The following is a 26,887-nucleotide window of genomic DNA, read 5'->3' as shown; positions in this document are numbered from 1 at the left end:
AGATGGATATCCAGTTTTGCTAGCACCATTTTTTAAAAAGACTGTCTTTCCCCATTTAACTGCTTTGGGGCCTTTGTCAAATATCAACTGCTCATATGTGGATGGATTTATGTCTGGATTCTCAATTCTGTTCCATTGGTTTATGTATCTGTTGTCGTACCAGTACCAGGCTGTTTTGACTACTGTGGTGGTATAATACGTTCCAAAATCAGGTAGAGTGAGGCCTCCCACTTTGTCCTTCTTTTTCAGTAATGCTTTACTTATCCAGGGCCTCTTTAATTTCCATATGAAGTTGGTGATTTGTTTCTCCATCTCACTAAAAAAATGTCTTTGGAGTATGAATCGGAATTGCATTGTATTTATAGGTGACTTTTGGTAGAATACACGTTTTTACAATGTTAAGTCTTCCTATCCATGAGCAAGGTATGTTTTTCCACTTATGTCGGTCTCTTTTGGTTTCTTGCAGAAACGTATCGTAGTTTTCTTTGTATAAGACCTTTACATCTCTGGTAAGATTTATTCCTAAGTATTTTAATCTTCTTGGGGGCTACTGTAAATGGTATTGATTTGGTGATTTCCTCTTCAATGTTCTTTTTGTTGGTGTAGAGGAATCCAGCTGATTTTTGTATGTTTATCTTGTGTCCCGATACTCTGGTGAACACTTCTATTAGTTTCAGTAGTTTTTTGGAGGATTCCTTAGGGTTTTCTGTGTATAAGATCATGTCATCTGCACATAGAGATAATTTTACTTCTTCTTTGCCAATCTGGATGCTCTTTATTTCTTTATCTAGCCTAATTGCTCTGGATAGGACCTCCAACACAATGTTGAATAAGAGCGGGAATAAAGGGCATCCTTGTCTGGTTCCCCATCTCAAGGGAAATGCTTTCAGGCTCTCTCCATTTAGGAAGATGTTGGCTATTGGCTTTGTATAAATACCCTTTATTATGCTGAATTTTTCTTATGTTCCTATTTTGCTGAGAATTTTTATCATGAACGGGTGTTGAACTTTGTCAAATGACTTTTCTGCATCAAAGTGATTCTTGTCTTTTGTTTTATTTATGTGATGGATTACATTGTTTTTCTAATGTTGAACCATCCTTGCATACCTGGTATGAAGGGCATGGTGAATTATTTTTTTGGTATGTTTTTTAATTCTATGGGCTAGAACTTTGTTGAGGATGTTTGCATCTAATTTTGTGAGGGATATAGGCCTGTAATTTTCTTTTTTTGTGGTGTGTTTACCTGCTTTTAGTATCAAGGGTATGCTGGCTTCATAGAATGAGTTTGGGAGTATTTTGTCCTTTTCTATGCTCTGAAATAGCTTTAGCAGTAGTGGTGTTAATTTTTCTCTGAAAGTTTGGTAGAACTCTGCATTGAAGCTGTCCGGGCCAGGGATTTATTTTGTTGGGAGTTTTTGATTACCTTTTCTATCTCTTCTATTGTTATGGGTCTATTTAGTTGTTCTACCTCTGTGTTAGTTTAGATAGGTAGTGTGTTTCTAGGAATTCTTCCATTTCTTTTAGGTTTTCAAATTTGTTACAGTATGATTTTTCATAGTAACCTGATATTCTTTTAATTTCAGTTGGATCTGCTGTAATATCACCCATCTCATAGGTTATATCTCTAGATAGAGTCCCACATGATTCTTAAGGTTTCTTCATTTTTTTAAATTTTTTTAATCTGATTTTTCTTCAAATATATTAGTGCCAAGTGATTTATCTTCAAGTTTAGAAGTTCTGCCTTCTACTTGCTCAATTCTGGTCCTCTGACTTTTTATTGAGTTGTCTACTTCTGTAATTTTATTGTTAATCGTCTGAATTTCTGATTGCTGTCTGTGTATTTTTCCAGCTTATTAAATTTTTCATTATGGTCCTGAATAATTTTTTGAATTTCTTCAAGTGCTTTATCTGTGTGTTCCTTGGCTCTTTCTGCATATTGCCTCATTTTCTCCTTATGTCTTGAAGGGTTCTGCATATTAATCTTTTGTATTCTGCCCCTGGTAATTCCAGGTATGCACTTTCATCTAGAAGATCACTTGATTCTTTGTTTTGAGAGCCTGTTGAAGCGATCATGGTCTGTTTATGTGACTTGATATTGACTGTTGTCTCTGAGCCATCTGTAAGTTATTTTATTTGTTTATTTTATGTTTGCTTACTGTGTCATAGTTTTTTGCTTTGTTTTGTTTTGATATGCCCAAATGGGTTGCTTGAATGAGCTAGTGTGATTGTTCTCACCTTTAGAGCTCTGACATCCTGTCCCCACATGGTTAGATCTGTTATCAGGTGTATCAGTCTAGGAGTCCTTTCACTTTTCTTATATGAATTGAGCTCAGGTGTCCAGGTAGCTGATCATCAAGTGTGTGGTACAAGCTCTGTCCTAAAGTCTTAGGGGGCAGGGGTGATTCGTTTAGGTACTGGTATCTGGTCGTAGCAGGGGGTCACACTCTGAACAAGGCAGTAGTCTGAGAATTGTTCCCCACTTGTGTATGAGGAAGATGTGTCCCTGATCCCTAGATCGTACAGGTGAGTGGGTTCTGCAGACGGACAATGGGCACCCAGTGTTTTTGGTTATAGGGACTGGTAGCTACTAGTTATCCTTGGATCCCTGTCTTGGGTAGCTGAGTGACCTGAGTGGAGCTACCAGTCCTTAGGCCCCTGCTGTGGGTAGGTAAGGACCTTGTTTAATAGGCAAAACAATGTCAAACATCAACCACTGCATCTCCGCCACACAGCTGAAGTGGTTGGGGTCTGCCATCAGGGGCCCAGTCTCCTGAAATAGGCCCACACAGGTCCATGTAGAGGCGAAAGGTGCTGAAAGATCATGGACCGTCTATGCCTGGACAGGAGCCCCTTTTGTGCTGTGCTCCTCCATTTAGTGGAGCTGGCAAATTATCTTTTCCCCAATTGCAAATTTTTTCCTTCTCCAAGGCTGGGAGGATGGCTCTAGGTGCTCAACAGGGCCTATTTCAGGCCCAGGGAATTCAGCCACTGAAGCTGGCTTGGGGGCCGGGGAGCACAGTAAAATATACGCAAATACTTAGCATTTGCCAAGAGCACCATTCTTCTCTGGTTCTGGAGTTGTGAGTAGGCTGTGTGGCTGGCTGCTTCTCCCTGAGGAAAATGTGGCCGAAGGCTAGCACCAGCCTGCCACCACTGCTCCAGAAATGGTGCCTGAGAGCTCCCCATGATTCAGATCTGGTAACTCTCCTCCACTTCTGAACCCTGTCTTCCTCCCCCTGCCCCTTAGTTCATTTTCTAAGCTTGCCTTTGATGCTCAGGTCCTACCTTGTCATAAATATACTTGTTTCACTTGTTTATTTGGGTCTTTGTTTTAAAGAGGGCTTGCTGGAAGCATCTGTCTGTTCCACCATCTTGGCTCCCAAGCTCTATTTTCTAGCTTTTTAAGGAAAGTCCATATTGTTTTTCAAAATACTTGTAGAAATCACTTTTCTTAATCCTCCAGAGTATTTGGAATTATCATAAGGCTTTGAATTTATGTTTTTTTCTAGGAATTGAAGTATGTCACATAATAGAAGGAAACAAAAAGCAAGAAGAAAATGAAGCAAGGAAAGATATAATTTCTTTTTATCACATTCTCATCTACTAAGTAGGCAAAGGAATATTGTTGTTTATTTTTTTTTCTATACCATATATTTTATAAATACAAAAGTTTTAAGTAACATTTATATACTATAGAAATCGTATTAACATGATGAATATCTGGGAACCTCCCGTGCAACTGAAAAATTTATTAAAACATCACCTGAAATGATTTCTTTCTCACCTCTTTGCTCCCATCACCTGCCCAAGTTAACCCTTATTCTAAACTTTGTATTTATCAGTGCACTGCTTGTGTCTGTGCGTTTTAATGCTGTCTTTATTTAGTATTTTCCCTTATACAGTAAAACCTGTGAAAGCCGAAAACTGTGTAAGGCGGAAACCTGTTAGAGAAGGAAAATTCAAATATTTTCCACTAAACGAGTGATAGAAAAGTGATAAGACTGCACCCTATCAAAGGTGGAAATTTGTGAGACCCGTAAAAACAAGGCAGTCGTATAGAGTTTTGGCTCTCACAGGTTTCACTGTAATAGAAATATTGACTAAAGTATTGTGGATTTTTTGATACTTTGAATTTATAAAGCAGTGTGGGAAGAAAACCTAGGACTCTAAGTCTTTTCATACATACATTTTCCTTTCTAATAAAAGCATAAAATTGGAATTTAGAGTAACATCCAAACTGGAAAAACTTGAATATATGTAGTGCAGATTTCTTTAATGAATTCTAAACCCTTCTATCAATATATTTATTAGCAAAGCCAGTTGTATTATTTTTAAGTTATTCCAAACTGGAACTCATTCCAAACTAAACCTGACATCTTTTTCTTGCCTCAGTTCATCTTACTTAATGGTTACAGTTAATCCCTTAGGTCAAATATCTGTTTCATCCTTAATTCTTCTTTTCTTCACCTTGTTCTTATCACCCACTTTCCAAGTACACACAAGGTTCTGCTTCCTTAATAGCTTTTAAATCTCCCTTCTTTCTCTTTTTTCCCAAGGCTTCTGCCTTATCATAGCTCTTCTGTATTACTTCATTGAATCTAACTAGCTTATTAATGTGTCTTCTTTCTACATTTATATATCTTTTCTATGCTATTTCTGGGATTAATTTTTAAATTGCAAACTAAACAAATCATTCCTTTGCTCAAAAATCAGAGTATAGGTTTCAAAGCCTTAAGATGAATGGACTATGTGACTTTCCAGCCTCATTTCTCTCCAGCTAAATCATGGTCCCTTGGTGTCTCTTGCTTCCATAATATACCATCTGTATTTTGTCACCTATTACCTACCACTTCCCATCTTGCTCCACTATAGAGTGAAAGTGAATCCCATCCATCTTTCAAGACTCAGCTGACTCAGCTCAGTGTGACCTTAACTCCTCTTCAAACAGTTCCTTGACTATCACCATCTGGGTTAGTTTTCCCTCCCTTAGGCTTCATAGAAATCTGAGTTTACTCCTTTTGTGATATTTATCATACCATGTTGTAATTGTTTATAGTTTACCTCCTAGATTGTATTCTTTCATAGGTCAGGAACTACATCTTATGTCTTAATCATATTTCTATTTCCAGTGTCTAGCTAAAATTAGATATTCAGTACAATATTTGGTGAATGAAAGAATGCTTGAAACAAGTAGACCTGAAAATACAATGTTCTACCTTGATTTCATCATAAAGGCAAACTTAGAATGAAGGGAGGAGCTTGGTAACCCCTATCTCTAGGAATAAATACTCAGAGTAGAAGTGCTTTGCCAGTTTATCATCGCAGAGAGAGGCAGGATCTGTAATTGAGGACCAGCACAGTAAATACTCTGTAAGCTGTAGAATGCTTCTCCATGTTTTTCCTTTTTCCTTTCCCACCTGTCTCCCTACAGTGATGAATTGTAATAACCTGAAAAAGGAAGGAGTTTTCTGTATAACTTCAGAGGTGTTAAGGACAGGCAGAGTTAGGGAGACTATCCCATTTTGCTGCCAAGACTGTGAGAGTAGAACAACAAAGGATAGAGAGGCAAGGGACAAGAAGATTAGAAAGGAGGCTGAGTCCCTGGGACCCATAGCCAAGAAAAAATGAAGCAGAGGCTTCCAAAGACCTTAAGTCTGAGCATTACAAAGCGTAGGGAGCATTTTCCAATACGGTGTTATACAGATAATAGGTAACCAGATTTGGAAAACAATCTTGGAATATAGAGGAGATTATTACATCTAGTCTCTTTTTTATCTTAGACCGAGAGTGAAATATCTTGACTGTTACTATACCTTAGATTGAGAAGAAGGCAGGCAGGAGAGAAGGAGGTTTTTCGCTTCTATTCTTTAGAAGTAAGTATAACAAAACTTTGTCCAGGTCTCATTTTACTTGGTCATTTCTAGTTATATTTGCAAAGCCTTCTTTCTATCCCTGCCTCTGAATGGTTAGTCTCTATCATATTACCCTGGTTATATCCTTTATCCCAAAAACCAAACTCATTGCCATCGAGTCGATTCCGACTCCTAGTGACCCTATAGGACAGACTAGAACTGCCCCAAGTTTCCAAGGAGCATCTGGTGGATTCAAACTGCTGACCTTTTGGTCAGCAGCTGTAGCTATCAATTTATAATCAATTTGTTTATATTGCATTTATAACTTGTTTATAGATTCTGCCTTTTACTAAAATGTACCTCTGTGGGGTGAAATTTGTTTTGTTCAGCACTGTGGCCACAGTGCTTGGCATGTAGTAAGCTTTCAACTGATAATTATTGAACAAATGAATGAATGACTTAAAGTGGATTCAGGTTGATATTAATAACCCCAGTTATACTAACTCTTCACCTTTCATCTGCCTTCACAAGGACCTTGAATTCTTTAAAAAATTCTCCACTAAATATTTCTGGGGTCACACATGAGCTCAGAGAGAAGTCTAATGAGTTTTTCCACGTCTCTTTCCCCTCTATGGCTAATGCTCTTAGTGGAAAAACAAAACAACATTGCCTGTGAAAAGGGCCTTCTCTCCTGATGCTCCTAAAATAACTGATTATGAAAGAGTGAAAACCAGGGTTCCTTTTAAACTAAATCCATTGAGTAGACCTTCACTTTATCATCTGCAGATAATGATTCTAGCACCAATGTCTATTTTAGAATATTATGTTAGAGTTATCATTTCATCTTTTAGTGCTAGTATGTCTAATTGAAGGAGCACTGGAGGTGTGGTGGTTAAAGCGCGTGGCTTGAAATGTTGGTGGTTTGAACGCACCAGCCTCTTCTTAAGGGAAAGATGTGGCAATCTGCTTCCGTAATAATGACACATTGGAAACCCTATGGGGCAATTCTGCTCTGTCTTATAGGGTTGCTATGTGTTGAAATAGACTCAACGGCAATGGATTTTGGTTTGGGTACATAACTGAATGTACAAAAATTGCTCCATCCTGATGACTAGAAAAAATGAACTATTATAAATGAAATGATGTAAAGTTTTTCATATCCTGGCATGAAGTTATTTACTTGGACTGAGGTTACTGTGGTAGGCAGTATAGAGAATATAAATATGATTTATTCATGGTTCATGGTCTCAAGATGCTTACAATCCAGGATAGAAGAGAGACATAAGTGATTTCAAGAACAAAATGCAGTATGGCATAATCAAGTAGCTTTGAGAGTTTAGAGAAGGGAGATTTTTCTCTCTCAGAAATGATTAAAAATAATTTCATGATTTTATAAAACAAAAAAGGCATTGCTTATTTGTGTGGAAGGATGCATGTGTTTTCATTATGTGACAGTGCAGCAGGGTTGGGTAAATGGAAGGAAGGTGGGCTTCTTAAAAAAAGAAAAACAAACAAACAAACAAAAACTCTGTGGTCAAACCTATCTGGGAGCTCTGCATTCTATAACCAGATCAAGTTGCGATGCATATTAACATTGCCTTAACTGAGAAATTGTGAAATAAATACACCATTAAGCGTAGAATTTGTTCCATCTTCTTGATTTCCACACAAAGCCTACTAACACCCAGATGTTTCTTGATATAATGTTATGTAGTTTGACCAACTGACAGATAAGTGGTGGAAGCACTGTGTAGACAGACATAATACTCTCCATGAGATTATATACCTCTAGGAAACCCTGGTGGCATAATGGTTAAGAGCTACGGCTGCTAACCAACAGGTTGGCATTCGAATCTATAAGGAAACCCTCTGAGGCAGTACTACTCTGTCCTATAGGGTCGCCATGAGTTGGAAATGTCTCCACGGCGATGGGTTTGATTTTTGGTTTAGATATTCAGCAATGCATAATAACATAATAGGGTCGCTATAAGTCAGAATCAACAAGACAGTTTGGTTTTTTGGTGTGATATATTCAGCTACCACTTTTATTCTTGGGTATTCCAATTTTCTATCTGTTGCAACAATCATTTTATAGTTCTTCACTTTTATATTTTTATTCTTCATTTCTTACTGCTTCCTGAACATTTTCACATGGACACCTCACTGAAATGTTAAATTCCCAAGCTTGTGAATTGTAATAGGGCTCAGTTCCTGGCTGGAAAACCCTAGGTTATTTCTCCCTCTCACTTTCTTTGACACGTCATTCCTCTCTAATAGCTCTCAAATGCATCTTTCTCTCCATTTTTCCTTTGATGAACATGGTTCACACCCTTTTCACCTTATGTACAGAAAACTGCAGTACTGCCTCAAACAATTGTGTCACCTTAGATTTCTCATCCTGGCCCCCCACACTCCTCTACATACTCAGCCTCTCTCTAATGTACCCCAGTAGGATTAATCTCCCAATAGGACTTCTCTAGTTGATCCACCCCACCACTCAAAAATCTTCAATGGCACACTGTAGTGTCAAATTCAAGGCACTACAAAATCTTACTTTATTAAATCTTTCTTGCTCATTTTTCACCATTCCCTACATTTCACTCAAATTGCATAACATTGTGTTAAGAAACGCCTGGGTGTTAGTAGGCATTATATGGAAATCAAATAATGGAGCAAATTCTATGCTAATGGTGTATTTCTTTCACAGTTTCTCAGTTAAGAGAATGTTAACATGTATTCTAGTTACAGAATTCAGAGCTCCCAGATGGGTTTGACCACTGTGGTGACTTGTGTGTTGCTGTGATACTGGAAGCTTTGCCAATAGTACTTCAAATAGAAGCAGGGACACCCTTGGTGTATAGGTTTCAGCAGAGCTTCCAGACTCATACAGACTAGGAAAGGACCTGGAAGTCTATTTGTGAAAAAACTAGCCAGTGAAAGCCCTATAAGTAGTAGTAGAACATTATCTGATGTAGTCTGGAAGATGAGCCCTTCGGGTTGGAAAGCCCTCAAAAGATGACTGGGGAAGAGCTGTCTCCTCAAAGTACAATTGATCTTAATGATGTGGATGGAATCAAGCTTCCGTGACCTTCATTTGCTGATGTGGCGTGGCTCAAAATGAGAAGAAACGTTTGCAAATATCCATTAAATAACCGGAACATGACATGTACAAAGTATGAATCTAGGAAAGTTGGAAGTCATCAAAAATGATATGATATGTTTGAGGATCAGTATCCTAGGCATTAGTAAGCTGAAATGGACAGGTATTGGCCGTTTTGCATCAGACAATCATAAGTTCTACTATGCCGGGAGTGACAAATTGAAGAGACATGGCATAGTGTTCATCGTCAAAAAGAACAATATCTATCTTGAAGTACAGTGCTGTCAGTGTTAGGACAATATCCATATACCTACAAGGAAGACCAGTTAATACAATGATTATTCAAATTTACCCACCAATCACTAAGGCCAAAGATGAAGAAATTGAAGATTTTTACCAACTTCTGTAGTCTGAAACTGATCAAACATGCAGTCAAGATGCATTCATAATTACTAGTGATTAGAAAGTGAAAGAAACAAAGAAGAAGGATAATAGTTGGAAAATATGACCTTGCTGATAGAAAAGACACCAGAGATTGCATGGTAGAATTTTGCAAGACCAATGATCTCTTCATTGCAAATGCCTTTTTTCATCAACAGAAGCAGAGACTATACATTTGGGCCTTGACAGATGGAATTTGCAGAAATAAAATTAACTATATCTGTGGAAAGAGTAGATGGAAAACTCAATATCATTAGTCAGAACAAGGCCAGAGGCTGACTACAGAACAGACCATCAGTTGCTCATATGTAAGTTCAATTTGAAGTTTCAGAAAATTAGAACAAATCTAGGAAAACCAAAGTACAACCTTGTGTATATCCAATCACCTGAATTTAAGACCATCTCAAAAATAGATTTGAGACATTGAACACTAACGACTGAATATCAGACTCATTGAGGAATGCCATAATGGACATCATACATGAAGAAAGCAAGAGGTCATTAAAAAGACAGGAAAGAAAGAAAGGAAAGACCAAAATAGAGTCAGAAGAGACTCTGAAACTTGCTCTTGAACATAGAGTAGCTAAAGCAAAAGGAAGAAATGATGAACTAAGAGAGCTGAATGGAAGATTTCAAAGGGCAGCTCCAGAAGATAAAGTGTTATAATAAAATGTGTGAAGACCTGGACATAGAAAACCAAAAGGGAAGAATATGTTCTGCATTTCTTAAGCTGAAAGAACTGAAGAAAAAATTCAAGCCTCAAGTTGCAATATTGAAGGATTCTAAACTTTTTTTTTTTTTTAATGGGGAAAGTATTAAATGATGCAGAAAGCATCAAAAGAAAATGGAAGGAATATAATCACTGTACCAAAAAGAATTAGTTGATATTCAACCATTTCAGGAGATAAAATATGATCCAGAATGAATGGCTGAAGGAAGAAGTTCAAGCTTCACTGAAGGCATTGGTGAAAAACGAGGCTCCAGGGAATTGATGGAAAACCAACTGAGATGTTACAACAAACGTATGCAACACTGGATGCACTCACCTGTCTATGCCAGGAAATTTGGAAGACAGCTACCTGGCCAACCAACTGGAAAAGATCTATATTTGTACCCATTTGAAAGAAAGGTGATCAAATAGAATGCAAAAACTATCAAATAATATCATTAATATCACACACAAGTAAAATTTTGCTGAAGATCATTCAAAAGCAGCTGCAGTAGTACATCAAAAGGGAACAGCCAGAAATTCAAGCCGTATTCAGAAGAGGCCTTGGAACAAGGCATATCATTGCTGTTGTCAGATGGATTGTGGTGAAAGCAAAAGTTACAGAAAGATGTTTACCTGTGTTTTCTTTTCTATGCAAAGACATCCCACTGTGTGGGTCGTAACAAATTATGGATAGCATTGCAAAGAATGAGAATCCCAGAACACTCAATTGTGCTCATGAGGAACCTGTGCTTAGGCCAAGAGGCAGTCGTTCGGACAGAACAAGGGGATACCAGGTAGTTTAACATCAGATAAGGTATATGTCACGGTTGCATACTTTCACCATACTTATTCAATCTGTATGCTGAGTAAAAAATCTGAGACGCTGGAGTATATGAAGAAGGTTTGGAGGAAGACTTTTAACAACCTGCGATATGCAGATGACACAATTTAGCTTGCTGAAAATGAGGAGGACTTGAAGCACTTACTGATGAAGATAAAAGATCACAGCCTTCAGTATGGCTGAATATAAAGAAAACAAGAAAATCTCACAAAAGGACCAATAAGCAACATCATGATAAATGGAGAAAATATGGACATTGGCAAGAATTTCATTTTACTTGGATCCACAATCAATACCCATGGAAGCAGCAGTCAAGAAATTAAACGATGCATTGCATTGGGCAAACCTGCTGCAAAAGACCTCTTTAAAGTTTTAAAAAGCAAAGATGTCACTTTAAGGACTAAGGTGCACCTAACCCAAGCCATGATGTTTTTAATTGCCTCATATACATGTGCAAGCTGGAATATGAATAAGGAAGACCTAAGAAGAATTGATGCCTTTGAATTATGGTGTTGGCAAAGAATATTGAATGTACTATGGACAGCCAGAAAAATGAACAAATTTGTCTTGGAAGAAGAATAGCCAGAATGCTCCTTAGAAGTAATGATGGCAAGACTTCATCTCACATACTCTGGACATATTATCAGGAGGGATCAGTCCCTAGAGAAGGTCATCATGCTTAGTAGAGGGTCAGCAAAAAAGGGGAAGATTCTCAAAGAGATGGTTTGACACAGTGGCTGCAACAATGGGCTCAAGCACAGCAAGGATTGTGAGGATGATGCAGGACCAGGCAGTGTTTAGTTCTGCTTTATGTATTCGCTATAGGTCAGAGCTGACTCAATGGCACCTAAAAACAACAACACATGGAAAGAGAAGAGAGTCAACAATATCACCTTCATGAGAACCTACAGATGTTAGACCTGAAGAGGAAAAGTAGGCAGGGAAGAAAGCACAGTAGTATAGTGAGATAGAAGCTAAAGATTGAAAAGTCTCAACTACAAGGTACTTTGTAGAAAAATTTAACGAGATGAGGCCCAATGTCTTTGAGGATTAGGAAGTCACAGTTCATCTTCAAAAGAGAAGTTAGTCAAACTTTACAAAAGAAAGGCCAGAAGCAAAGAACTAACAATGAATAAAAAAAAAAAAAATGAATAAGTGATGAGAAAATAGCTACAAGGAAAAATGCCCCTTTTGTCAAGTTTTGAAGTGAGGATGATGTATCTCTTTTGTCATTTATTTGAAATTTTGGTATACATACTGTTTTATATTATTATTTTTTACTGAACATTGTATCATAAATATTTCACATGTTTTGTAATTCTCAGAACCATCATTTAATGTAAGTATTAATATTCTTTAAAGTGGATGACAATGATATATTTAACCCACAGTTGGTTGCTTAGGTTATTCTCAGTTTTCTCATGATTCCCCAAGGGAGGTGGAGGCAGGGGTTATAGAATCATGAGAATAGCTGACAAAGTATTGGGACACAAAGAGATAGGTCATAGATAGAACTAAATAAGTTCAAGATTCTAAAATGTGCAATGATTCATAAGAAGCTTCCGCTATCAGGTGAGCAGACGACTCAACAGATAAGGGAAGCCTGTCTTGGTATGAAATGGAAGACCATTTTTCTCCATACTTCTGGCCAGATTAACTCATCTTGCTGTGGTACTATTTCTTTATCCTGCCTCAATGATATTGTATTTTGTAGAAACTTCTAGAGGATTCTAGCATATTTCTGAATCTGTATCCTCGGTATGAGGATAGCTTATGCTTTTTTGTTTGTTTTTTCTTATCGGATTTTTTTAAGTGAACATTTTAATGGAAAACTGGGAAAGGTATTCACTGGCCCTGTTATAGTCCTAGAAACATCTATGATTTTTTTTTTTAACTCCACTTCCCTAATGCCCACTAACACATAGTTAAATAACTTCTTTGCAAATTGAGGAAAGGAACAAAACACCAGAAAATCTTTGAAGACTAAAGATAATGTGGAAGACCTCAAATTTATTAAGTATAATTCTCTTTTTCTGCTGGTAGACCAGGGAATATCATTAAATATGAGAGGCAAAAAGGTATTATAAATGGATTTCCAACTATGCTTCAAGGAACATTAAACTTTCTAAAAGGAACCTCAAAAGCCATTTCAGGAAAGGGGTTAGGGGATGCTGATAAGTGGGGATCCAAGCTCTCTGTTATCCCTTCCCCTCCCCCCTACAACAGAGTAGCTGGTTTGAATAATAGGATTCTGAGTAATTTTTGGTTGTAGAAGGATTCTTTGGCTTTAAAAGCTGTGAGAGAAAAAAAATCAGACAACATGTATCTGTTGCCATCTTCCCTAATTGTGTAGCCATACATACATATATACATATATATATATATATATTTTGTAAGCTATGACTCTGGGAGAGAAAAAAGACTGCAAATGTGCTCTAAAATAAGTTTATCTCTAAGGAACATGAAAATATATGTAAAAGTTTGAATTGACTCTTTTTATCCAGACAAATCGGGTTTTGTACTGTTAATGCTACCTACTTTACCTAGAGTGATGTTCTTTTCCAGCGACTGGGCTTTCCTGATGGTGTGTCCAAAATAAGTGAGCTGAAATCTCACCATACCTGCTTCTAAGGAGCATTCTGGTTGTATTTCTTCTAAGACTGATTAATTCATTCTTCTGACAGTCCATGATATAGACAATATTCTTTGCCAGCACCACAATTTTAATGTGTCAGTTCTTCATCTTCCTTTTTTATTGACCAGCTTTTGCATGCCTATGAGGTGATTGAAAAGACCATGGCTTTGGTCAGGCACATCTTAATCATCAAAGTGGCATCTTTGCTTTTTAAAACCTTAAAGAGCTCTTTTGCAGCAGATTTACTCAGTGCAATACGTCATTGGCTTTCTTGACTACTGCTTCCATGGGCATTGATTATTGAGCCAAGTAGAATGAAATCATTGCTAACTTCAGTTTCTTCTTCATTTATCATGATGTTGTTTATTAGGCCCAGTTGTGAGAATTTTCGTTTTCTTCACGTTCAGGGGAAATCCATACGGAATGCTGAAGTCTTTGACTTTCATCAGTAAGTGCTTCAAATCTTCATTTTTGTCAAGCAAAGTTGTTTCATCTGCATATTGCATGTTGTTAATGAGTCTTTCTCCAATCCCGATGCCACATTCTTCATCATATAGTCCAGCTTCTTGGATTATTTGTTCAACATACAAATTGATTAAATAAGGTGAAAGGATACAACCCTGCCACATGTCTTTTTCAATTTTGAATCACTCAGTAGCCCCTTGTTTTATTCAAATGACTGCCTCTTGATTCATGTGCAGTACAGGTTTTGCATGCATACAATTAAGTGTTCTGGAATTCCCATTATTTGTAATGTTATCCATATTTTTTTATGATCCATATCATTGAATGCCTTTGCATACTTGATAAAACATAGGCACGTATTTTTCTCGTGTTCTCTGCTTTTGGCCAAGATCCATCTGACAACTGCAGTGATAACCCTTGTTCCACATCATCTTCTGAATCCAGCTTGAACTTTTAGCAGTTCTCTGTGGACGTATAGCCGCAGTTGTTTTTGAATTATCTTCAGCAAAATTTTGTTAGCATATGATGTTAATGATATTTTTTGGTTAATTTTCACTTTCTATTGATTGCCATTCTTCAGAATGGGTACAAATATGAATTCCTTCCAGTTGGTTGGCCGGGTAACTGTCTTTTAAATTTCCTGACGTAGAAGAGTAAGCGCTTCCAGTGTTGCATCCTTTTTTGGTATTTCCTCAGTTGGTATGTTGTCAGTTCCTGGAGCATTGTTTACATGGTGCCTTCAGTGCATTTTGAACTTCTGCATTCAGTACCAGCGGTTCTTGGTCATATGCTATGTCCTGAAGTGGTTGAATGTTGATGAATTCTTTTTGGTACAGTGACTCTGAGTATTTCTTCCATCTTCTTTTCATGCTTCCTGCATCATTCGATTTTTTTGTTCATAAAATCCTTCAAGAATGTAACTCAAGGCTTTAATTTTCCCTTCAGTTCTTTCAGCTTGAGAAATACAGATCATGTTCTTCCCTTTTGGTTTGCTAACTGCAGGTCTTTGCACATTTCATCATAATATTTTACCTTGTCTTCTTGAGCTACCCTTTGAAATCTTTTGTTCAGCTCTTTTACTTCATCATGTCTTCTATTCACTTTAGTTACGCTGTGATTAAGAGCAAGTTTTAGAGTTTCATATCTGCTTGTTAATTCAGAAGTGATAAAATACATGTTTCTAAGATATGCATTTCTTTTACAATCTTATTCATTCAGGAATATTTATGAGATACCTACTATTTCTGGAAACTAAGTGAAATAAGGTATAGATCTCGTCCTCAAGAACAGGGGAGAGTGCCAAGTAAATGGGATACACGTGTCATATGATATGCGTGTTATGGTAAATGTACACATAGGAAGGTAGATGGGATTGGAATCAATGTCAGACCTCAGAGATAGGGGAGGAGATGATGCTTACATGTACCTTAACGTGTTAATAGAAGTTAGATGGAGGAAGACAGTAGTGAAGGACATTTCATTAGAAGGAATAGCGGTTGAGATATGGAGTTGTAAAACATCATGATTTTTCAAGAAATGCCAGTAGTTCATCATTACAATTATTATACCTAACATGTGTAGATGTGTTAGAGGAAGAGGCTGGAATGGTGATTTTCTAACTTTAGTGTGCATCGAAACCACCTGAGGGGTTTGTTAAAATACAATTTGCTGGGTCTCAGTCCCAGAGTGATGCGATAAATCTGGAGTGGTTCCCAATAATTTACATTTCTAATAAGTTCCTAGGTAATGCTTATGGTGCTGAACTAGGACCATACTGTGAGGACTATTGGATAAGACTGATAAGCAGAAGCCAATTTCTATCAGTTTGTGCTTAACTACTAATTGAAAGGTTGGCAGTTCAAAACCACCCAGTGGCACTACAGAAGAAAGGCCTGCAGATCTGCTTTCATTAAGATTACAACCAAGAAAACCCTATGGAGCTCAGTTCTGTTCTGTAACACATGGGGTCACCATAAGTTGGAATTGACCCAACAGCAACAGGTTTGGTTTTTTTTTTTAAGTATGATAAAAATTTAGCCATCAGGAAAAATCATTTTAAAAAAGGGTATGGAAATTTCGTATTTAAGACAAACAGAAGTACATGCTATAACTCATAACCAAGTTAACATTTAGGAAATATATTTATATTGATATCTTAAAGTTTTTTATTTTAGCATTTTTGTATTTTAAAGTTTTCAATAAGATAAAAATTCATTATGTAATAAGATATAATACTTAAACATTGCAAAATATTTAAATTATATGCAATTTATTTTTTCAATCCCAGTTTTCAAAGGCACCTACTATAAACAGCTTCTTATGTCTTCTTTAAGATAATTTGTATTCATATACAAATATAAGTGCTAATTAGTCTTTATGCATATACACTTTAAAATAAATGGAATCATATTCTCCTGTTCTACAGTCTACTTTTCTTCATTTATTATACCCTGAACGGAGTTCCTGGGTAGCACAAATGGTAAAGCACTACTAACTGAAAGGTTGGTGGTTTGAACCCACCCAGAGGTGCCTCAGAAGACAGGCCTGTTGATCTGCTTCCAAAAAGTCACAGCCTAGAAAACCCTATGGAACAGTTCTCCTCTGCATACATGGGGTTACTGTGAGTTGGAATCAACTCGATGACAACCAACTACAGCAACAATAGCTTGAACAACATTGCATATCTGTACATATATATCTATGTCATTCTTTTTACAGTTGTTTAGTACTTTATGATGAATGTGTTACAATTTAATGATGTATTTCCCTAGTGACTGTTTTCGTTTGCCAGAATTATAAGCAATATTTCCCTGTGCTTGTACCTTTGCATGCGTGTACAAATGTCTATAAGAAAAAAATCCTTACAGTGGAAGTACTTGGCTCATGGCTTTTATAAATGATGTCACCACTACTGCTGTCATCTAATCTTAAAAGTATACTTATTAGAAATTAGGGGAATTATCTAATATGGAAGTTCCATTTCCTATTCTTCGTAGAGACTTATATACTTATTTCAAATATTACTCTTGATTTTCCCATTATAAAGACCACTTTAGTTGGTACAACCCTATTAGTTTATTAGTTGGCATTCTCAGAGTCCTTTCACCTACAGCCATAGTTTGTATTTAAAAATAGGTTTCCTGCTACTGATATTTTGTGGACCATGCACTATTGATATAGCTCTTGTCTAGGTATCAAAGTAAATCAGTCAATAGGATTTAAAAGATGGTTCATTTTGGAGAATAAAATAGCCTCCCAGGATTAGATTCCAATTTTAATTCAATTACATGTTGGAAAAGAAAAGATTTGGTTCAGTTTAATTTCTGTTGTGAAATTGGAAGAGTTGTCACCTGATCTTAAACATTGCACATTCATTTGACGTTGCTGTATCCTTTTGGATAAGAAACGAGAAATAGCAAAAGACCAATCAGTTGTTCTTTAAGGAGTATATTATTTCTTTTAGGCAAAAACATAGCCCACTTTATAAGTAGAATGTGAAAAAAAAAAAATCATGCTGTATCTATAGGGCATCTAGAGGAATTTATGGAGAAGCTGATGGGCTCCTAACCCACATTGATTTAATTTGGGACTTTTTTGCTGAGCACACTATTTCTGCACCATATTTTGAAACACAAACTTCTGGATGAAATAGACTGATTAAAGGCTTTATAAAATTGATGCATGTTTGTTTAGGGCCAGGAAGTTAAAAAAAAAAAAAAAAAAAGATTATTTGGGTAAAAGGACCAATTCTAATATTTTGTGCATTGGAATGAGAAAAGACATTGTGTATCACACAAGAGCCTAGCTATTAAACATTGCTAGTAGTTTTCATTTCTTCTATATCCTCCGTCATCTTCTCCACAGATGAATAAACCTGTATGTATCTCTAGAAGACAAGGAACAGCTCTTGAGTTTTGGTACACCCCACTACTTAAGTTGTTAAAAAGGCACTTGAAATAGCCAGATGTTTCAGTTGTTGCTGAGTCACTCTTTTGCTAGTGAAAATGATGTATTGTAATGTATGTTCTCAAAAACATTATGGAAGGGACACATGAAGATAAACTGGAATAATGATGAATTTCAAGACTTTGAATGATAGTTGTGGTTCTCTGAATTCCAAAGAACAAGTATTAGAACAAGGGCAAGACAAGGGAGGACATGTGCATGCAGTGAAATGTGGAAGTTCACCCTAGAAATAAAAGTGAAGGAGTATACGTGTAAGCAGTAGGGGGAGCCTCCAAGTTGATGTGTTAAAGGCAAATCAGCGACAGCAGGCTTCATAACAAGACACTGGTCATGGTACCAACTGGATCATCTACTGGGCACTAAACTTTTGGAAAATCATTTTGTACCTCTGATCTTTTATGGACTCATTTACAAAATATAGTTAAAAATACCACTTCCTCTTAGTTCATGAAGTTGTAAGAACCAAGTAGTTGAATCTTTAGAAAGAATATTCAAAGCTCAAGAGTATCATTTATTTTTTTACACACCTTTTGTAAATAAAACCCATCATAAGACTTGTGGCATGTCTGTGGATTGCTGAGAAACCAAGTTAGCTGGTACCACTAGCTGACTTTAGATTTAGCTATAAATATTATCACCGCTTTTGTTGAGGGGAATAAACTTTATGTCTGTCTGGACTTCAGGAAGCAGTCTTCCAAATAGTTCCTTTCTCAAATTCAAGGAAAGCCTTCCTGTTTGCCTAAGAATCATTGATATTCCATTGTCACACACAAATTCTAAAACACTACCTTTCATTTTTTAAAACTAAAGAATAATATATATCTTGCATGGGCATATTTCCATCACCCGTCTGCAAGTTTGCCCTTTTGCTTACTGGGGACAAGCCATTGGGAAAGATTAAACTCTAGAGAAGGACGTCATGTTTAGTAAAGTAGAAGGTCATTGAAAATGAGGGAGACCCTTAGTGAGGATGGGCTGACAAAATAGCCTCAACAATAGGCTCAAACACGTCAAAGATCACGGAGATGGTGCAGCACTGGGCAGCATTGCTTTCTGTTAGACGTTATGGGTGGTAGCTGATTTGATGGCAGCTAAAAACAGCAGCATGGGTTTATCTGCATAAATGTGTATAAAATATACTATGATAGTTTAATATGTGTAGAGAAATGAATGTAAAATAGATTAATAAATATTTAACTATCACACAGAGGGTTCTGGGATTATTTGATGGTCTTTCATTAAAAGGGGTTCTGGACATGGGTTGATTTTTCTGGAGGAAAATTGGCCAATCCAGTTAAGGCCCTGTGAAAAATTTGTAGAATTGTTGGTGAGCATTTAGAATTTGGACTTGTTAAGATTCCTTTTGTTATGGCCCCTGTGCTGGCCTCCGTAAACCCTGATGATAATTAAGCATAAACTGTGAGGTCAGAGCCAATTGTGAGGGATGCCTCAGGCTTTCCTCTGAGGCTGTGGCTGAATTCAGGGCAATTTCCTCTGCCAGAGGAAACTGACAGAAATGCATTCGTTTTTTTCCCACAAAATAAAATAAAATAAAAAGAGTTTTCTACACTCAGATATGTACCCTAGTGGTGCAGTGGTTAAGAGGTATGGCTGTTAATCAAAAGGCTGGGGTTCACATCCACCAGCCAGTTGCTTCTTGGAAATCCTATGCGGCAGTTCTACTCTGTCCTATAGAATCACTATGAGTTGGAATTGACTCAAAGGCAACGGGTTTGGTTTTTTTTTTTGAGATAGAATGAAGCCGCCATTCTTCAATTACCCAGTTTAAAAAAAAAAAAAAAAAATCTGTAAAGGCTCCCAGGGCTCCTGGTGGGACCAGAGCTGGTGTGAGCCTCTCTTTGCTGCTATTATCTCAGATGCAGAAGACTCGCTTAGCTCTTCATTCCTAGCACAAGTTAAACCTTTCTTTCTAGCCTTATCAGTTTCTCAGATTTTATCCCTGATTTTTCAGTTCCTTTACTAGTCTTCATTCTTGTCCCCACTCTCACTTTTCTCGCTGACTTGGCAACTAGATCACAGATTTTTCCTTAAATTTCATATGATATTATGAAATTGTGCACAGGAAAACAAAATGAGGTCAATTAATATGTATTAATTGGACCTTAACTATTGGTCAACTCAAGAGTTGTTAATAAGGAATAGGGAACATTCAGAACTGGGATTTTTTTTTAAGGGCTAATTGGTCCTGCCTCCATTTTCCAATGATTTAGGTAAGAGAGAAGATGATACTGTACAGAAGAAACAAAGTAGGTAGGAGTTTAAAAGTAAAGAGTTATTTAAGGGATAACTTCCAGCCCAGAGTATGGAATTATAATTAAAATCAAGTAAATATACTAGAAAAAGAATTAATTTTGCATGCTGATATAATAATGTTATGAACTATTAAAAAATAGCAATATGAAAACTGAAAGAAGATTAAGGAGAAAAAATAGCACAATCATGTAATGCTTTTTTCAAGTCAAGGAAACTTATGAAAGGAATGATGTGTGTTGCCTGAGAAAATCGCTTGATGTCCATAAAAAAGCAGGTGTAATTCAAACTGTCGATAATTCAAATGACAAATACACAGTTTCAGACAATGCATATCAGGAAAACATAAGTTTAATAGTTGGTTAGAATCAGAGATTCTTAGGTGATTGTTTTTAAGGCCAGTATCTAGAAAAAATGAGAAATAGTTGATTATCTGTGGAAAGCTGAGGTTCAGCCCACAAATTGTTATCCAAAATTGTTAGAGAAAGAACTTCTATTAGCTGTAAGTTATCTGTGGAGATGATTAATGGCTAGTGAAGAAGAATGTGTGTGTATGTGTTTATGAGAGAGAAAAGCGGGGAGGGGGGATTTAAAGAAGGGGGATAGCAGGTTTCATTATTTTTTACTCCTTTCATTTTTTTTTTCAGTCCTTTTCTGCGTTTGAATCATGGATTCTTCATTTAGTCACATATACCTTAGTCCAGTTGCATTCAGCAAATATTAACTTACTTGAATTTTTGTTTAGGGTACATCTGGGCTACTGCTGCCATCTAACGCCAATCTTGTCCCAGGCACCTATGCTACAATTGCTACCATCATTAGCCATGATATTCCTACCCCTTTTTAGAAAACACTTTTAAAATATCCACCTCAAGCAAGTATTTATGGGGCTTAAGTTTTATTTCTGTTTATTTTATGCCAAAACAGATGGCACAATGAGTAAAATAAGTTTTTTCCAAGTACAGATATTCACAACTATTTATTCATCAATGTGTTGTTTATTTTAAAAACTATCTAAGTACCCATTTATGCCAATAACTATACTAGGAACTGAGACTACAATGATCAGCTTCTTGTTATATCTTAGACTCTCATGGAAAAGACAGATATTGACAAAAATCATTAGAAAGGTTACTTGAAGTCAACAATATTATAGGTGATTCCAAATTATTTTTTTACAAGAATGGAGAATTTGGAGCAAAAATTATGTTTGCAATGTAGAAATATCTCCACAACCATCAAAAATGGGAAACAACAATAAGCTACAGGATACCAGTACATCACTAGGAAAGGCTATGAAAGTATCGTTCCATTCCTTGGTTCAACATGAATCAGAGAAAAATCCAGGACTGTAACCATCAATTAATAAGGTCAGGGCAAACAAATAATGATTAAAGTAGAATGTATATGGAAACTTCCTTAGGAATCTGTGTGATTCATATCTTTGGCATTAGTGGTTGGTACGTAAATCTGAATAATAGTCATATTAACTGGTCTTCCTTTTAGGCATGTGGATATTATCCTATCACTGACAGTGTTGTACTTCAGGATAAATCTTGAAATGTTCTTTTTAAGGATGACTGTGATGCCATTCTTCAATTTATCATTCCTGGCATAGTAGACCATGTGACTGTCCAATTCAAAATGGCCAAAACCAGTCCATTACAGCTCACTAATGCCTAGGATATCAATATTTATGCATTCCTTTTCACCAAATGCCGATGCCAAAGTTTAAGAAATTAAAGATTTTTACCAACTTATGTAGTGGTTAAGTACTATGGCTGCTTACCAAAGGTTTAGCAGTTCGAATCCACCAGGCACTCCTTGGAAACTCTATGGAGCAATTCTGCTCTGTCCTGTAGGGTCACTATGAATCAGAATCGACTCGAAGGCAATGGGTTTGGTTTTGATTTTTAATGTCTGAAATTGGCCAAACATGCAATCAAGATGCATTGATGATTGTTGGTGATTCGAATGCAAAAGTTGGAAACAAAGAAGGATAGGTAGTTGGAAAATATGGTCTTGGTGATAAAAGTGACACTGGAGATTGCGTGATAGAATTTGGTAAGAAAAATGACTTCTTCATAGCAAATACCTTTTTTCAGCAACATAAACAGCGACTGTATACTTGGACCTTACCGGATGGAATACACAGGATTCACATTGACTACATCTGTGGAAAGAGATGATGGAAAAGCTGAATATCATCAGTCAGACCAAGACCAGTAGCAGACTGCAGAACAGACCATCGATTGCTGATATGCAAGTTCAAGGTGAAGCTGTAGTAAATTAAAACAAGTCCAGGAGAACCAAAGTATGACCTTGAGTATATCCCACCTGAATTTAGAGACCATCTCAGGAACAGATTTGGCCCATTGAGCACTAATGACTGAAGATCAGACAAGTTGTGGAATGACATCAAGGACATCATATACGAAGAAAGCAAAAGGTCATTAAAAAGACATGAAATAAAGAAAAGACCAAAATAGATGTCAGAAAAGACTCTGAAATGTGCTCATGAACATAGAGTAGCTAAAGCAAGAGGAAGAAATGTTCACCAAGTAAAATAGCTGAGCAGAAGATTCTAAAGGGCAGCTCAAGATGACAAAGTAAAGTATTATAATGAAATGTTCAAAGACCTGGACATGGAAAATCAAAAGGAATGAACACACTTGGCATTTGTCAGCTGAAAGAACTGAAGGAAAAAATATAAGCCTGACGGCACTGGGTACTGGGTTATGGGCAAAATACTGAACAACGCAAGAAGCATCAAAAAAAGAAGGAATACAGAGAGTCACTGTACCAAAAACAATTGGTCAGTGTTCAACCGTTTCAGGAGGTAGCATATGATCAAGAACCGATGATATTGAAGGAAGAAGCCCAAGCTACCTGAAGGCTTTGACTAAAAATAAGGCCCCAGGAATTGATGTAATACCAAATTGAGATGTTTCAAAAAATGGATGCAACACTGGAAGTGCCCACTCACCACAAAATTTGGCCAATTGGCTGGAAGAGATCCATATTTGTGCCTATTCTAAAGAAAGGTGATCCAGAATGCGGAAATCATTGAACAATATCATTATCACATGCAAGTAAAATTTTGCTGAAGATGATTCAAAAATGGTTCCAGCAGCTCTTTGACAGGGAACTGCCAGAAATTCAAGATTCAGAAGACTTCGTGGAACGAGGGGTATCACTGCTAATGTTGGATGGATCTTGGCTGAAAGCAGATAATGCCAGAAAGATGTTTGCCAGAAATAGTTGTATTGACTGTGCAAAGGTATTCTACTGTGTGGATGATAAGAAATTACGGATAACATTGAGAGGAATAGGAATTTCAGAACAGTTAATTGTGCTTATGATGAAAGTACACCTAGATCAAGAGGCAGTAGTTTGAAAAGAACAAGGGGATACTGCTAGGTTTAATATCAGGAAAGGCGTGCGTCAGGGTTGTATTCTTTCACCATACTTATTCAATCTGTATGCTGAGCAAATATTCTGAAAATCTGGCCTGTATGAAGAACATTGCATTATGGTTGGAGGATGATTCTTAAACAAATTGTGATATGCAGATGACACGTCCTTGCTTGCTGAAAGTGAAGAGGACCTGAGGCACTTACTGATGAAGATCAAAGACTATAGCCTTCAGTATGAATTACACCTCAACATAAAACAAAAATCCTCATAACTAGACCATTAATCAACATCATGATAATCGGAGAAAGCACTGAAGTTGTCAACGATTTCGTTTTACTTGGATCTACAATCAACGGGTTCCATTGGGCAAATCTGCTGCAAAAGACCTCTTTACAGTGTTGAAAAGTAAAGATGTCACTTTGGGAACTAAGTTTGCCTGACCCAAGCCATGATGTTTTCAGTTCCCTCATAAGCTTGCAAAAGTGGAACAGTGAATACGGAACACTGAAGCAGAATCAATGCCTTTGAATTATGGTGTTGGTGGGGAATATTGAATATACCATAGATTGCCAGAAGAACAAACAGTATCTGTTTTGGAAGTTCAACCAGAGTACTCCTTAGAAGCAAGGATAGAGACACTTCGTCTTTGGACATATTATAGGAGGGGCCAGTCCCTGGAGAAAGACAGCATTTTTGATAAAGTAGAGGGTCAGCTAAAAAGAGGAAGACCTTCAACGAGATGGACTTACACAATAGCTTCAACAATGGGCTCAAAAACAGCAATGATTGTGAGGATGGCACAGAACCGGGTCACTACGTGTCAGAATGGACTCAACAGCACCTTTCGGGAATATGATTCATATAATTTAAAGTATTTTAACCTTCAGTCCCTTCATCTCCTCATTGCATATTATACTGATTTCCCTCCATGAATTACTGTAAATATGTTAAGTTTTAAGTATATCTGCCAAAAAATAAAAAAGTAGGTATAGTAATGGTTTTCTACATTGTTACTTTCATTGTACTTCTCATCATTTTAGTATTTGTCCCTGTAAAACAGTGCTCTTTTTTAAGGTTTATTGTTATAATTATTCCAATATGAATTTCTGAAAGTCAGGTCCATGGACATATTAGAAAACTTTAGTGTAGAGAATATTTTCATTTAAAATCTAAGAAGTACACAGAGGTCACTGAGAATATCTTAGAAACAATTTGACATTAAACACAAATTAAACCTTTGTCTCTGTTTTCATAGATATTTGCGTAATTTTTCTGTAAGTTTTCTCAAGACATGTGGCAAAATTAGTTTTGTTTACTTATTTCAAACATCATTTTCAGAAAAATAGTTCTTTTTCATCTACATTTCTATTGAAAAATATCCACAAATGGAATGAGAACAGTGAAATGAAAATACTGAGAAGCAGTGGCATATACCAGCTCAAAACTCGACAAGTAGCATCATGCTACAGGAACAGTGATGTGAAGGAACTAATATATTTTTAATTTTATTCATTTAATTTCAAATACAGTAAACTGTACTTGATAATTTTCTTTCGCAGAAAGCGGTTTCTCTATATTCTTAAAGTTAATTCAGTGTCCCTTAAATGAGTCAGTGTCCCTTATTGTATACAAAAAGTAAGCTTCCTGTCCTCACTCCCTCAACAAACACACCATCCATTTGATTGGAAGAATTTCAGAGCTACATAAAATGTATAAAAATATATCATTTACAAGATAAATAGGTAGGGCCACTTTTGAAAATGCATTAAAATTAATTCCATAGACCTATACAATTCCTTATCCTATAAGTTTAAAAAAAGATCCAAACTGAAAAACTTTTAATGTATTTTCAGTTATTAAATGTGGAAAAATTATAAAATATACCTATTACCACCTTATAAGTCATTACATTTAATACATGGTCCCTTTTTAGCTTTTTTTATATAAAATCTAAAAGTGAGTATTTTAAAATAAGGAAGAATTATAACTGATGTCTTCCTCATGCTTAGAAATAAGATTGAGATAGCTGTTTTGGTTGGTACTATGGCTCAGATCTAAATTATTAACTTCCCTTCATTTTTCTTTCCATAAACAAATTAAATGCTTTCTATCTTTAGCCCATAACAATCAAAACTGTATACCTCATATCTTTTTTTTTTTTGGTAAATTGATAACTTTACAAGTACAAGATTGTTACAAAAATACAAAAAAACATATTGTAGTTATAACTGGAAACTACTTTTTTTTATCAAGAGTGACATACAGTATGGAAATATAGTTTAACTGTTGTTTCTTCTCCTTTTTTTTTTTTTAATAGGTTACTGAATTTAAGATAAAAAAACAAAGGAGCAGAAATGCCACCAGCAGCAGGAGGGGCCCAACTTGACTATACACCTCCTGATGGAGGATGGGGCTGGGTGGTTGTCGGAGCATCTTTTATCTCCATTGGATTTTCCTATGCATTCCCCAAAGCTGTCACAGTATTCTTCAAAGAAATTCAGGAAATATTCAACACTTCCTACAGCGAAATAGCATGGATATCGTCCATCATGCTGGCTGTTATGTATGCAGGAGGTAAGTTTCTTTGAAATAAATAGAATCCTGGATCAAGAAACAATTCCTTTATGCTGTAGTGTTTTATATGCAATGTCCTGGGATATTAAAGCTGTATTTTCATCTTATAGCAACTTAAAACCAATTGAAAGTATAGTTGGAACAGAATTTTTAGTTATGTTAGTAATTCAGCATCTTGAACTATTGGTACTAACTCCAACCAAACTATTTATTTGAACGAGTATTTATTTGCACACATCAAGATTTACTCAGCTGTGGAAGATAAGAGGAGGTACCTTTTCATTTAGTGTGGCAGAGTCTACGTGATGCTAGTAGTATCATTTCCTACTCTTGCTACAGCTGTTAGAAATGCTTTCTTCTGAATGAGAAAGAAACTTAAGTGGCTGACACTTTAAAAGCCTAGAAAACACTGTACCCTAAGCTGCACAATTGGAGTGTTATCATGCAAATTTTGGTCCATTCAGGTTTGGGTGATAAAATCAATTATCTCTGTAGGAGACAAGTTAATTATGACAACGTTTTACTTAAATGGTAGCTGGACTACTATCTTGTTACATTCCATGTTCTGATGAGTGTATATGATTCATGAGGGATAATGAGGAAATCAAAGTAC

General features: G+C 36.4%; 1 protein-coding gene across 37 annotated transcripts in view; it reads left to right on the top strand.

Moving 5' to 3' along the window:
• SLC16A7 (solute carrier family 16 member 7) overlaps positions 1 to 26,887 on the top strand; it is a 220,207-nt gene that overhangs the window by 97,354 nt on the left and 95,966 nt on the right. For 28 of the 37 annotated variants that reach the window (XM_023558323.2, XM_023558313.2, XM_023558240.2 and 25 more), the window contains one exon: positions 26,018 to 26,274. In XM_023558323.2, the coding sequence (XP_023414091.1) occupies positions 26,055 to 26,274 (220 nt within the window). In that variant the 5' untranslated portion in view covers positions 26,018 to 26,054. Of the gene's footprint in view, positions 1 to 466; positions 510 to 3,509; positions 3,608 to 20,902; positions 21,654 to 26,017; positions 26,275 to 26,887 lie in introns of those variants that run through there. The other 9 variants (XM_064283959.1, XM_064283965.1, XM_064283958.1 and 6 more) reach the window with 3 other exon arrangements.

Source organism: Loxodonta africana, chromosome 4, assembly GCF_030014295.1.
Source record: "Loxodonta africana isolate mLoxAfr1 chromosome 4, mLoxAfr1.hap2, whole genome shotgun sequence".
Taxonomy (NCBI): Eukaryota; Metazoa; Chordata; class Mammalia; order Proboscidea; family Elephantidae; genus Loxodonta; species Loxodonta africana.
Note: the sequence above shows the minus strand (reverse complement) of the source record. Positions and strands in the feature narration are given on the sequence as shown.